The sequence below is a fragment of the Egretta garzetta genome, unplaced genomic scaffold (genome assembly GCF_000687185.1).
Source record: "Egretta garzetta isolate BGI_Z169 unplaced genomic scaffold, ASM68718v1 scaffold584, whole genome shotgun sequence".
NCBI classification, from domain to species: Eukaryota; Metazoa; Chordata; class Aves; order Pelecaniformes; family Ardeidae; genus Egretta; species Egretta garzetta.
The window spans coordinates 509,471-523,932 of record NW_009259529.1 but is presented as its reverse complement, the minus strand read 5'-3'; the positions used below and the strand labels follow the sequence as shown (position 1 = coordinate 523,932).

Below are 14,462 nucleotides of genomic sequence, written 5' to 3'. Positions count from 1 at the left end.
AGTGTTGATCTGCTTGAGGGGAGGAGGGCTCTGCAGAGAGACCTGGACAGGCTGGATCAATGGGCCAAGGCCAACTGTATGAGGTTTAATAAGGCCAAGTGCCAGGTCCTGCGCTTGGGTCACAACAACCCTATGCAACGCTACAGGCTTGGCGAAGAGTGGCTGGAAAGCTGCTTGGTGGAAAAAGACCTAGGGGTACTGGTTGACAGCCAGCTGAATATGAGCCAGCAGTGTGCCCAGGTGGCCAAGAAGGCCAATGGCATCCTGGCTTGTATCAGGAATAGTGTGGCCAGCAGGAGTAGGGAAGTGATCATCCCCCTGTACTCATCACTGGTGAGGCTGCACCTTAAATACTTTGTTCAGTTTTGGGCCCCTCACTACAAGAAGGACACTGAGGCACTGGAGTGTGTCCAGAGAAGGGCAGTGGTGAAGGGTCTGGAGCTCAAGTCTTATGAGGAGCAGCTGAGTCAACTGGGGTTGTTTAGCCTGGAGAAAAGGAAACTGAGGGGAGATCTTATCGCCCTCTACAGCTACCTGAAAGGAGGTTGTAGCAAGGTGGGTGTTGGTCTCTTCTGCCAAGTAACAAGCAATAGGACAAGAGGAAACAGCCTCAAGTTGCACCAGGGGAGGTTTTGATTGGATATTAGGGAAAATTTCTTTACTGAAAGAGTGGTCAAACATTAGAACAGGCTGCCCAGAGAGGTGGTGGAGTCACTATCCCTGGAGTTCAGGGAAACGTGTAGATGTGGCACTTTGGGACATGGTTTAGTAGGCATGGTGGTGTTAGGTTAACGGTTGGACTTGATGATCTTGGAGGTCTTTTCCAACCTTGAAGATTCTATGATTCTAACACTTAAGCTTTGTTAGGAATAGGTAGGTCTTCTGTTGTCTGGTGACATCACTCAGCATGTAAATTTGTTGTCCACTCTTTCACATATATAAGAGGACTTCTTCCTTGTAACTATTACTCTTGTTCCCTGAAGTAGTACTGTCATGAACTGCGGACTTAATTTGTCAATAAAAGGACATTTAAGTTCTCAAAAATGTTTGATGTCAGGGCTACCACATGTGTGAATGATTGTTCAGGAATGTTTCTGAAGTGCAGTCACACTTCCTGCGTGTGTGAGCAGCTGAAGGGGTTAGTGCAGAGGCTGTAATAGCCTGAAGCAGAGCTCAGTGTCTGTGGTTTGGGAAGATGTTCAGCTGGAATCCTTCAAAACTATGTAGTGCTATGGGTTGGTCGTGGTAGTGATTGCTTGTCGTTGGTTTGGAAATCAACACAAGTTGATGGTTTGCAACATCTTGAAGTCTGAAGCTTTGAGACTGTAAATGTCCTGCAGAATGCAGCATGACACAGAACTACCCAACTTCTGGCGTCCTTGCTTCAGGCTGAAAGCAAAAGTATGTGCCACTGCAGTCTCCTACTTGGATCTGCAGGCCTGCTGCCTCCAGCATCACGTGGTTCTACTTTTTGGACCTCTACCTTTTGGTACTTGTGTGCTGTGCTGCTGCGTGGACAGAAAAGCTTGCATGAAGTTAGCTGCTGTGCTCTGAAATGACTCCATACTGTATAGTCAGAACACTGCCTCTCCAAAACCTTCCTGGGCTCTGATGAGCAATTAACAGCTGTGTAGTGGTCCAAGAAGTTGATGCTTATTTTTGGACACAGATTTAAAAAAGAAAAAAAAATCAGATTTTAGAGTTCCTACTGAAGTATAAGGATTAATGAAACACTTATCTGGCAAGTTTCTCTAAAACAGGAATTAACCAAGCTGTACAGACTTTGAAGCATGAAATTAACTAAGGTGGTTGACTTAAAATCTGGTCTAAGTGCTTTGCTAAATAAAGGAATTGAAATAGAGCTTCTGCAAACGTTGTTAGAAGAGAGCAAACATTTTTTGTCAAACCTGTGAGAACAATATTCTGTTCTTAAATTTGAAATTCTGGGTATGTAAGAGTAGCAGCTAGTTAAAGGAAATATTTAAAATAAAATGGTTCACCTGATGTCAAGAATCACTTTAGTGTATGATACTTATATTTTGGGGTTATTTTACAAGGTGTAATACTTGCAAACAGAACAGGAATTTACTTACCAATCTCTCCTTCAAGTAAAAGCCTTCTAGATCTCTTAAGTTAACTGGACAAAACAGTTTAAATAGTGATTTGGATGTAGGCACAGAAACATAGAGAGTTTAAAAATAAAATTCAGTATTTTCTTTGTGTGGATACTTATGAAAATAGTGATTATACGAAACCGCTCAGTACAAGGCAAAACAAGAATTGTCAATGAATTTCTTGTCCATCTTCTGCAGACAAAGCACATGCTGCTGACTGACCATGGTGCACACCTGTTTGCTCAGGCCATGGGTATTCCTGAGACTCCAGGGGAGAAACTCGTAACTGAGAGATCCTGGGACAGATGGAAGAAGAACCTCGAGCCAGATTCCAACCCTGAAGAGTTTCAGAAGTAGGGGGTTTGTAAAATATTTTTCTTTTTAAATTCAGGTAGTTTACTTTGTGCTGTCAGTTTAAGAAAAAAACAAAACAAAACACAACCTTGAAGGCCTGCATTCAGACTTGAGAATATTTCAGTTCTGAGTGTTACATGGTTTGATACAGTCTTCACAGTATGTCCTCATTGAAAGTAATGAAAAATCAAGCTTTCAATGAATTTGCTCAAGCGTAAGTGACTGGAACAAACTTAGACAAACTTGTTGATGCTTAAGAAGATTGTCAGTCACTTTGACATAGCATAGGTTTTGTGGCATTAATGGAGGACAAAGTTAGGTCTTGTTATTACTCTTAAAATCACCAGTTACAGAAGCGTATAGAGCAGCTGTAACAAACAGGAGGTGTCACTTTGTATAGTTCTCTTCCACAGGGGCACTCTGATTTTAAAAAAATCTCCCGTCCACACCTTAAAATAAGTCCATGGAAAAAAAAATTAATAAAGTTGATCTTGGTTAAGTAGATGATCAGATTTGTCTTTAAACTGGATTAGGTAGTTAAACGACATCAGATTTTGACCAGTAACTCCTTCTGAGTGCTGATTGTGGCTGTTGGTTATTGTAGAAAGAAATGAAAAAATTGACCAAGAAGTTCAGTGTGAAAAGAGATGCTACTGGATGGTATTACACAAGAGCAAAACAAAAGTCACTTGAAAAATAACCAAGTCTCATATAAAGTAGAGAGGAAGGTGAAGCGGACAGGAAAGGAAGGAAAATCATCAGGTGTCAAAAATGTTTTTGTGCCTGTGAGGTAGGGATAAATACTAAATTGTTTTGAGCTTCCATTTGTATGTCAATGTTTGTGGCATAGGAAAACACTGTATTACATTATATTGCATAAGTGCTGTGCTACATGTTGTTCATCTGGTTTGTGAAATAATAGCAATGAGAGAAGCAGAGCTGAAGAACTTGCAGGTCAAAAGGAGGAAATTTCTGTGGGCACGTTAATTAAAGTCTATTAAATGAGACTATAAGCTACAAGCTATATGTTACTTTCAGTAAATAGCTAGAAGGAAAAACAAATTCATGAGACAAGTGTAAATATGGTCTTACAAACAAAGTGAAGTTGTTCCTTGACCATAAGGTCTCAGTTGTAGTTCATCTTGTATCCAACCTAAGTTTTCTTTTGATCCATGGTCTATGCAAGAACTGTGTGGTACTATAATTCATTATGAAGAATTTTGAGCCCCTACTGCCGCTCGGTCTCCTGAATATACGAGTTGGAATGACATGGCATCTGAGTCTCCATTCATTCTTTATAACTGCTTAATTTTATTTCATTTTTTTTTACAACAGTGTTAGCTATCTTCAATTTCAGCACTGTCTGGAATATCTGATTATAGGCAGCTTGTGTATTTCTGAAGGGCTCAAGATTTTTTCTTGTCTTAGCCATGCTGTTCTTTTCCTGACAATCAGTGCCCAAAACATCAGCACAAATTCACAAAGTTGAAAACAAGTCTTTTTTCTTATGCAAGCCTGTTTGTTCCTGTTATTGCACGTGGAATGTTCTTTTTCCCTGTTATGTCCACAGTGATTATGCAGAAACTTGCCTGAGGCGAACAGACAGAAAGTGAAGTAGTATTAGGCAGAGGCAACATAATACCAGATCATACTGGGAATTTGAAGGCTGGTATGTACTTTACTTCCAGTCCTCTGGTCCTAAGAGTGTTGGAAACCTTTGGGGTTCACAGCTTTCCAAGCAAAGTTTGGTGTCCCAGAAGAGAGACTCTTCTCTTCTGCTGGTTAGAAGCATGCATACATTTATATTAAAAGCCTATGATCCCATTGCACGTACAACATGGCATCTTGTACACCTTTTGCTGAGAATAAGGTGTGGGTTTGTTGGTTTTGTTTTTTTGTTTTTTTTTTAATTTTCAGGCACTCCAAAGATTCTGACCATGCCCTTGTCAAGAATTGCTGGAGATTGCCCAAGAACCCCACAAAAAGGGGGTTGAGCCTGTCCATGAGGTAGCAGATGGGCCACTAGTCCCTCCGTGAATCACAGTGCAAGAGTAACTCAAGGAGGTATTAAATAAAAGGACCCTGACAGCCTCTGGCAGAAAACCCTATTTGTGATGCAGGCCTAAGAGACAAAATAGCAGGTGCTTTATTGGTTGAATGGGGACAGAAAAGTACATGTAACTGACTGAATAATGGAAAATTTAGACAAAAGGGAATGAACAAATCCAAGTGATCCATTCTGTATCACAGTATATGTAGTACATAAGTCTTGATGGAACAAAATCATTACTACTAATAGCATCCTCTGGTATACTACAGGTACTTCTTGAGATTCTTACTGCTATCGTTATCTAACGATAGATGATTATATCATATCTCTGCTTAGACAGTTTTGCCTGCCTTGGTAATGTTTCCGAGTCAACTAGCTATGCAACGGATTGTTTGTATCTTCTTTGCCTTTGTTCTGAAGATGAACAAAGAAAACATGTAACACTGAGGCAATAAAAAAGTTTAAAGGGACAGTCAGAAATAGGGTGTAGTTGTCTGCTCTACCACAGAGAAGGTATGTTGGACACATTCACTTTGTTACTTAGCGCTGCTTGAGCTCTTGTACCTAAACAGATAGCTGCTGTGTATGTGTTCTGCATGCTTTAGTTCTTCTCACAGTTGCTTAAGGTAAACACGTACCCAGGAAAGTGTACATCTGGGTGCACCTTTCTTGATTTCTCTGGAGGATGTAACTCTAGTTGGTTGAAGGGTGCCACATGAGCATGCAAGGGAGTACTGAATTTACTAATATTCTTTTCAGCAAACCATTTGTAACAGATGGATGGGTGGGAAGCCCATCTGCACCATCATATCAGTTTGAGATGAGGTCCATCTCCACATAAATGTCAGAGCAGTTTCTAAGGCCTGTGATTCATCAGTCAACTTTGAATTGCTGTGAATGAAGTGTAGGGACTGACAGTATGATATTTTACATAAGCAGGAGGGAACAGGAAGTTGGCTTTCTGAGAAATTTACTGTGGGTTTCATGGTACACAAAGACTTTGTCTGACTTAATTAGCTTAGATTTTGAGGGGGTTGTAGAGAGACCCTCACCAGTGTGTGATGTTCCTGTTCTAGTCACCTGTTGGGCAGTTCTTGAAGGATTGTTACAAATTCTTTTGCTTTGTGGAGGGATTTAGATATTTTTTTTGGTATACCTCTCCCAGCCAGACACTGTTTTATGTTCCTTCGTGAATTGCCAAAATTGGAATGTGTGGACACTCAAACTGTTGCTTCTCAGTGCAGCAACTGTTACAGTAAGTTACAATAGCTTTTTTTCTCTGAGTGTAAATACACATGTATAATTTAAGCAGCCTATTACATATGACTTCTATGTACTGAAGAAATAAAGCAGTAGTTGAGACTTCTATTTTCTTCAGTGCATGACAATTTTTAAGCTAATGTGTGGTTTCAACAGATTGTGCTGGCCAAGTGATTTAAACCTCAAGATTGCTTAGCTACAGAGTACAAAGACGAAAATCCGAATTAATGATGTGCTGTGAACAATGCTAGTTGAAAGGCACATAAATAACCTTTTTTTTTTTTTTTTTTGTGGCATTCAAACATTTAGGGGAATAAGGAAGAGGAAAGAGGAGGAACAGGAAGGAAATGATTCACTGCATTCCTTATATTACTCTGCTCTTCTGTATTCACTTGTTTATGTGCATTGTCATTAATAATTCCAGTTAACCTCCCATTGAGACACTGGAGACAATTCTTGTGTCTTTGAGTTGCTGTTTAGGGGAAGGTTGTGTGTCAGGTATGTCACAGCCAAAAAACTACTCCAGAGCTATGATTGCTAGAAATATTTCTGCCCTGTTTGCTTTTGTTTTGCGGGGTTTGTTTCTTCCCCAAGTCAACATTTCCATGCTATGAAGGTAAAGGGGCAGAAGATAAAAAAAAAAAAAAAAAAATTGAGTGTTTTCTACTTTATTAAATATGAAGGTATGAGAATTGTTGCATACTGCTTATTACTTTTGTAATGAGAAACATGGTAAAAAATAGCTTTATGATGAGCAGTAATTTTTTTTGGTAATTTTTTTAAAGCTACCTGGAAAAGAAATGCAACATGCTTTGGCAGGTATGCTTTAATTCAACCTAATTTTGTGAACTGTTTTTCTTGGCAGAGACCTTGGAACAGTCGGTGCTGTTGCTATAGACAGTGAAGGAAACGTAGCTTGTGCAACATCCACTGGAGGACTCTCTAATAAACTGATTGGCCGTGTTGGTGACACAGCATGCATAGGTATGGGCTGTGGGGTCTTGCCTTTCATTTTTTGTAGGTATCTCATTTAAAGAAAGGAAAAAAATAAAAAAGTATTACACATTTTCTGTTTCATTGGTGAAATGAAACATAAATATGGGTACATTTGAAATGGAGGTCAAACATTCAAACGTATCAAAGCCCAAGCTCCTTAGCACAACATGGAGATTGCAAGTAAGGACTGGGAGTAGAGGTGTAGTGCTGTCATTATTATCATCATCCAACACTCTTCTATCTGGAAAATGGGGCTGGGAATTTCTTCTTTCAGTCTTTTCCTGAATGTTAACTTTTTTTTCCATGTTTTCTTTCTGTTCATTCTGATAAAACTCTCCTTTTGTACATCCATGCTTACAGCTAAGTCAAAAAATGTAGCCTGTTCCATACTAAGATGCTGTTTTCTTGGTACTTAAGGAAGTAGGTGTAACTGTAATGACTGTTCATTATATCAGTGAGCCAGAATTGTAAAATGACTGGCAACTTTGAGTAAATTCCTGTTCTTAGAGAGCCCTGATAAGACTGCCTCAGAGCCTAATAGATGCGGTGTGGAATAAAGGAAATATTTTAAGAGATCTCTTATCCAAGTACAAAGAGATACTTGAAATCCATTCCCCAGACTTGTTCCTGTTGTGGGACCGACTTGCCATTTGATTGCTTCAGGGTTCTACCATACAGCTGGGATTTGGAAAACAATTATTTTTAGTAAAATACGTTCCAAACTCAAATAGCACTGCTGTTGGCAGTACATGATTATTATAAAACTAATACTAACTTTCTGTTGCACCTTAGGTTGCTAATATTTTGGTACCCTCTGCATTTTTACTATGATTTTCAGCTTCATTTCTGACTTGCAGCCTTCTGCCTGCAAATACCCTTCTCTCATAGATCATGTTCAGGGCTCCTATAGTATGGGGCATCGGTCTGGAAAGGACAAGTGGAACTGGGCACTGTTGAACATATTGCTTGCAACTTTTGCTCTTAGTAGCCATCTTCAGGATTGGATGCAGAAATGTTAGCTGTCCTTTTAAATATTAGAGCCTTTGAAATGGGGCTCTGACAGACTGATTGTGGCAGTGTTTTTCCACGTGTAAATCAGGGTCCATTGAAAGGGTCTGATCTGATCAAGAAAGTACAGAAGGGTAGAAACTTTTGTCACTCTCCTATGCCTCTTCCCCTGGTACCTTGTTTAATAATGCTGTGGTATGCTCCTCCCCTGCTCCTGGGAAATATTTTTCTTAGGAGATGTGCTAGAAACATGGGTGTTGAGCAAGCAGAAGCTTGGTGGAGAACAGGGTGTGGAATGTGCCAGCAAAACAAGGATGGGAGGGGGAAAAAAAAGGGGGGGGAGGGGGAGAGTTCAACAGAAGAAACACTCTGCTTGTGGTGAAGACTTGCAAGATTCTTCAGGGGTGCTTCGTGATAATTCACTGTAGAGCCCAGGCTTTTCAAATCTCTTATCTGCTTTTGCTCATGCAGATAAGTCCCCCTCAAGCTCTGGTCAGTTCCCCAATGTCCTCACGAGATCTTCCTTCATATCTTCTCAATTGGTAATGTTGTGTATCCTGGCATTCTGCATCCCATTGCTATCTTGCGATACATATATGCCTCAATATACCGTCCCTTGCTGTTCTGGAAAATATTTTTGCCCATCCCTGTGAAGTGTAGGCCTGCTTCTGCTTACTTGGACCACAAGCAGATCACTAGTCTTCTAGCTCATAACTTGGCAATTGACTTCATCCAGCTGTTGTTGATATCTTTCATATATTTCACTTTTCAAACCGAGGCAGAAATGACAAAGGAGTTAGTTACTGTCACCTTTCTCCCAGAAGTGCCAGGCCTCTAGGAAGAAGTGTTCGATATCTATTTTAAACAATGCAGAGCTTGTAAATTGTATTACAGAGTATTGCCTTTTTTTTTTTTTTTTTTTTTTTTTTCCCCTCTGAAAAGGAAGTGGAGGTTATGCTGATAACCGTTCTGGTGCCACTTCAACCACAGGACATGGGGAGAGCATTATGAAAGTGGTCTTAGCCCGACAGATCCTCTATCACATGGAGCAAGGTAGATTCCAAACTTCCTGTAAGATGAAATAATGAGGATAAGAAATGTTGCCTAATGACAGGTTTCGGTTTATGTACTGTCATCCTAGAACAGTTGTCAGAAGAGTTGCTCCCAGGGGTATGTGGATGGGTCAACTCTCTTTCAAGACAAAACAAAGTGCTATAGTATTAATAAAGCTAAAGTAGCCTTAAGTGGACAGAATGTCCGCTGCTTGGTGTTTACTCGTGCTCTGGGTCAATGTACATTGAAAGACGTTATTGTCTTAATTATTTAATAATTTCTTTCCAATTTTAAACTAAAATTTTGTGAACAAAGACAAAACAAATAAAAGCAAGATATATCTAAGAAAGCAGTTGGGGAGGGCTAGAGATAGATAATCAGCTGAAATAAGAAAGCATAGAATGTCACCTTTCTAATGAACTGTAGTAGTTTTTATTTTAACAAGTCTGATTATAGCAACAGAAACGCTTTTAAGACGTTTTAACTATGATTTAAATTTTCATTTTGTTTTGGAAAATGTACTAAAGTGACTGGGTAGGTATGTGGTAAACAGCTGACAGTAAGTCTTATATGACTGTAATATAATCTGACTGTAGGATGACCCTTTGGAGCTTTACCTTCATGAGTTAGTCTGTTAGTCATCTAAACCCTTGATTATATTACAGCCTGTAAACATAGCCAGACAACATACTTGTATTGCATGCAGTTGAAGAACCATTAATATAGATATCACCATTATTTTTAGGAAGCCATAGCTTTTGGGCAATACAGTGTAACTTGCTTTGAGATCAGCCAAACTGGAAATAGTTGGAGAACTTTCAATTTACATTTTCATTGGAGAAGCAGTAAACAAGAGGGACAAGTAACAGCTGACAAATTTTTATTATGCTTTATAGAGCTGTTAGCATACAATGGGCACATTTCTCTATAAATCTCTGGGCTAATGCAATAGTTTCAGCATAAAATACAACCTACAGATTATTTCCCAAAGCTCCAACACGTTATGATGTCCCCTTACTCCCTGTGTTATGTCCCTGGCCATTCAATTTGCAAATGGCCTTCTAAGCTCTATTTAAGTCTAAACTGCATAAACCAGTTTCTTCTCTCACTTGAAGAACTGCATTGCAAAACCTATGCACTGATAGCAGTTACCTGGTTTGTGATAAATCAGTATGAAAGACAAATGAGGCTCAAATTAATTTTTTTTAAGAAAAGAGAAAACCCACGTGTGCATGTTTAATTGGTTTGCACTTGTTCACCCTGCCTGTGCTTGCTCTACCTTCATTCATCGCGCCCAGAAGTATAGCTCAGCTGCCAGGAAAATACGTCAGCAATAGACTACCCCTCCTCCCCCCCTCCCCCCCCATTTCCATGAAGGCACTGAAAACAAACCTTCAAGTTGTTATAACTCTTTGAGTCCTTGAACGGTCAGCTGAAATTGCATATTTAAGAACAACTATACAGTGCTCTCATAAATCTGTTCAGTAATTCACATTGTAAATATCTTCTTTTGGACCAATGCTGCAAAACTTACTTTCATATTTCAGGAGTGAATTGCTTTGCCAGTCTTAACAGCTGTTGGAATCTCTGTCTTATGGTGGCAGCTGTTGTCTTGATGAAAAATCAAACAGTGAAATACTGACCCTTTGAAGTCAGTGCCATGGACTTGAATAGTCACAGTGTCACCCCATAACGTCAGAGAGAGGAGCTTTATCCTGTCAGTCACCAGTGCTGTGAATAATACTAACTCTGCTGGTTTTGTTTGGTTTTGACTCAAAATTTGCAGGGAAGGCATGAAGGTCAGTTTTTGTTCTGCAACTTAAGCTGCATAACATTACCAGTGGTATATATCTTAGAACAATTAGGCCGAGCCAGCTGCATTCCTGAATATATATTCAAACTTGCAGTGAACAGTCTGCAACTATTACAGGCCCCGTGTGTGATGTACACATTAACTTTGATTTATTTTGAAAATATTCCTGTTAATGTGAATTAAGTGTAATGAAAAGATAAAGTTGCTTTGCCTGTCCTTTCTCTGATGTCTAGTACACTGAGTCCTCATCTTGCCTTGAAACTTTCAGAAGTTTCAGGAAGAGTAACGCTGATGTCTGCTTTGGATAAATTATGAAGTACATGCTTTGAGCTCCGTTGCGGCCAGTGGACTTGGAACATAGATGATGACTGAAATTTTGGATTGGTTTAACGTGGGTTTTTTCCAAGTTGTAAATGCTTTAGACCTAGCTTGTGAGAAATCTTTGATGGAAAGCTTACATTTTTCTCTAAATGATGGCATAAGAAATGTTGCATCTTAAACATAGAGTTCATGAGTTAGTCTATATCAAACACTGAAATTGAGTTACAGTCTGAAGCTATTTAAATCCTGTCTTTGTAGCAGCACCATACCATAGCAGCTATTAGCAACTGTCCAGAGCCTTCCTCTAACACTTCCTTTGCTATGCTGGAAATTTCTTGCCGATTTAGTTCAAGGGGGAATTAGATTTGGCTAGCTCCATAGGGAGGGGTGAAACTTGAAAGGAATTTTAAGATTTATTTCAAGATAGATACCGTGAAATTTATCTTGTTCTTCTTTTCAGGAATGTCACCAGAGGTGGCTGCTGACACTGCATTAAACTACATGAAGACACGAGTTGGGGGCTTGGGGGGTGTCATTGTTGTTAACAGTTCAGGAGAGTGGGCAGCAAGGTTCTCCACCAAGCAGATGTCCTGGGCTGCTGTAAAGGATGACCAGCTGCATTATGGGATTTATGCTGGAGAGAGGCATACAAAATCTGTTGATGAAGCCCTTACATCTGAAAGTGAGAGATTCTGAGAATGAAGAAACATAGGCTGAGGAAGAATTAAGATCTCCAGTTTTTGCTGGAGGACAATGACAGTTGATTTCATCTTTCTGAAAGATCTGTACTTTTTTGATTGGTTCACAGGCATTGCCACATTTACAGTCAAAATGAAATCTGGATGTAGTTCTTCAGCAGTCATGGATATATGTAGTGTTGAAAAATACCTTTGGGAAGTCAGGAGATCCTCCTTTTCTAGATAAGAGAATGGTTAGTAGGTTTCTTCATTAGCATGCCTTAATCCTACATTAAAGAGACCCTGAGTTTCAGTATTGTAGGAACACCTTCCCATGCCCATTCTTGGAGACTGCTGCCAGGATAATTTGAGAGATGAATGCCTATTAATTAAAAACTGAATTTGGAAAATTGCATCTCTCTCCAGAGTCTTTTGAGCAGTCATCTCATGACAACAAAGTGCTACCTGCCAGTGAAATACCACTGAGCAACAGTGAAGAGCTAAGACTCCGTCATTGTCAGAAGTTTGAGGTAACTGTCGGGGGAAATAACAATGAAGGAAAGAAAATAACTCTTCTCCAGATTTGGGAAATGTGGTGCTTTCTAAAGAGTTCAATTTTATTCCATTCGTTGGCATCAGACCTACAATTAAATAACAGTATTTTGAAGTATGTGTGGGTAGTTAACAGGAAGGATATTAATGACTTAATGTTTGGGCTAGTAGCAAAGGTCATGATTTCAGTAAGTATAAATAAAACATCAATCTTTACTACTGAAATACAGAGGTGATAGGCACCTTTTAAGTCTAAACATGAGACAAAGAGAAGATGTGATTCTGTGATTAACTGGAAAAATAATTATCTAAAATCAAGTGATAAAAGCAAGCTGTACTAAAATAAAACAAGCTTCTTGACAAGCTTCTTGTGTGAAGTCTGAAATGTTTTCTGGAGAGGTTTTCTTTTTGAAAAATAATTGATGTTCTGTATTACCTCTGATACAGAATACAGTTTCTGCGTTAAGAAAAGACAGAGTAAAATTTCTTTCTTTTTTTTTTTTTTTGTTTTCTGACTTAGCTACATAACTTTTATGTTGAAACTGCATAATAATTTTTTACATTTTAGCTGGTGGCTAGGTTTCCTCTGCAGGCAGATTCATATGTTATAATTGCATGCCATCATACTGTAGAATGTTCCCTTTACAAGATAACCCAAGTACACATAGCAAAAATCTTAAATCGTAGTTTGAAACTACTCACACCTGTGTCTAACTGCAATAAACCGTGTTACTGAGCTGGCTCATACAGAATGGTAAGGTGGCCAAGGCTGCCTAAGCCGCTCTCTACTTTGATCCATGGCTTACTAGGTGTTGCAGGTGACTGGATGTGGATGGTGGTGGTTCAAGAGCAGATGGCTTATGCAAACCATAACCATGGAGTACTTGTGTACTTTGTTCCACGGGAGGTAACGTAGAAGATGGCTACTGCCTGATCATGAGCACTTTATGAAACAGTAACAGTATTTAAGATGTGCTTATCTGTAGAGAGAAGTAGTATTCTTCTGAGCAAAAATTAATTCATTTCCCCTTCTGTGTGTGCAATACCAATCCTACAAGGCCAGACTGTTCTCTGGAATGAAAGTAGTATTGTCTTAGGTTAGGTTCATTGCCAGAATATGAAGGCGATCCAGATACTTGTGGCCAGGCTTCTGCTTTGTTTACCTCACCTGTCCCTAGTGCAAGATCAAATTCAGGACAGGCAGTAGAAAATACTATCTCCACAAGTTCTGCCCAAGCTTGCTTTGCAGCATTGTTTTCATGAAATTGCTTGATGATTTTTTTAATGAAAAAGAGTCAAACTTGAAGGAAGTTTTTTAGAGCTACATGGTGATACGTAGGCTGTACACAAGAGAAGGAGGCTGCAAATACCTTGCCTTATACCTGCTTTATCAAATTAAAGACTGTAGAGGGCATGTTCCTAGTAACCGTTCCTTTGCTTGAAGTAGTTGGAGGGAGGAGCAGTTAACCCAGTATTACCGTAACACCTGGTGTATCATCCTTGTTCAGGCCCTGGTTGTATGGTTTCTGAGTGAATGCAAGCCTGTTCCGGTCATGCTCCAAGTTGACGAAAACCCAAACGACGGTTAGTGTAGCAGCAAGCATAAGCTAATGCACCCGCTGGGTGATTTATTGGCAAGGGTTGGCACTACGCAAACCTGGACAGTTGGCTTTTGGTCAGCTTTGAACATGTTCACATCTGCCCAGAAGGTATCGTTGACCGCAGCAGCGGTACAGATACAACCTCGGGGCTGTCAGAAGGAACAGTAGATGGTTACTGTGGTTAATTCAGCTCAGCTGTCCTCAGGAATATAATGTAATAAATTGCTGGCACTTAACAGAGCATTATCCTATGTAAGTTCTATCACTTGTCGCCAGACTTCTAACAGTGCGTTAAGCAGTGTGACTGCCACCTGGCCTGTATGATTTGTTCTGTCTTGCCTTGTCCTGGTTTCAGCTGGGACAGAGTTAATTTTCTTCCTAGTAGCTGGCTTAGCGCTGTGGTTTGGATTTAGGGTGAGAAGAATGTTGATAACACACTGATGCTTTAGTTGTTGCTGAGCAGTGCTTACACCAGTCAAGGACTTTTCAACTCCCCCTGCTCTGCCAGGTGCACAAGAAGCTGGGAGGGGGCACAGCCAGGACAGCTGACCCCAAATGACCAAAGGGGTGTCCCATACCATATCACGTCATGCTCGGGGCAGTTGGCGGGGGGCAGAATTGGTGCTCGGGATGGGCTGGACATTGGTCAGCGGCTGGTGAGCA

General features: G+C 40.0%; 1 protein-coding gene across 2 annotated transcripts in view; it reads left to right on the top strand.

Moving 5' to 3' along the window:
• The window catches only part of ASRGL1 (asparaginase and isoaspartyl peptidase 1), a 25,269-nt gene extending 12,780 nt beyond the window's left edge, over window positions 1–12,489 (top strand). For both annotated transcript variants that reach the window (XM_035893105.1, XM_009637563.2), the window contains 4 exons: window positions 2,313–2,467; window positions 6,644–6,762; window positions 8,725–8,835; window positions 11,430–12,489. In XM_035893105.1, coding sequence (XP_035748998.1) covers window positions 2,313–2,467; window positions 6,644–6,762; window positions 8,725–8,835; window positions 11,430–11,665 — 621 coding nt within the window. In that variant the 3' untranslated portion in view covers window positions 11,666–12,489. The remainder of the gene's footprint in view (window positions 1–2,312; window positions 2,468–6,643; window positions 6,763–8,724; window positions 8,836–11,429) is intronic.
• Window positions 12,490–14,462: the final 1,973 nt, after the last annotated feature.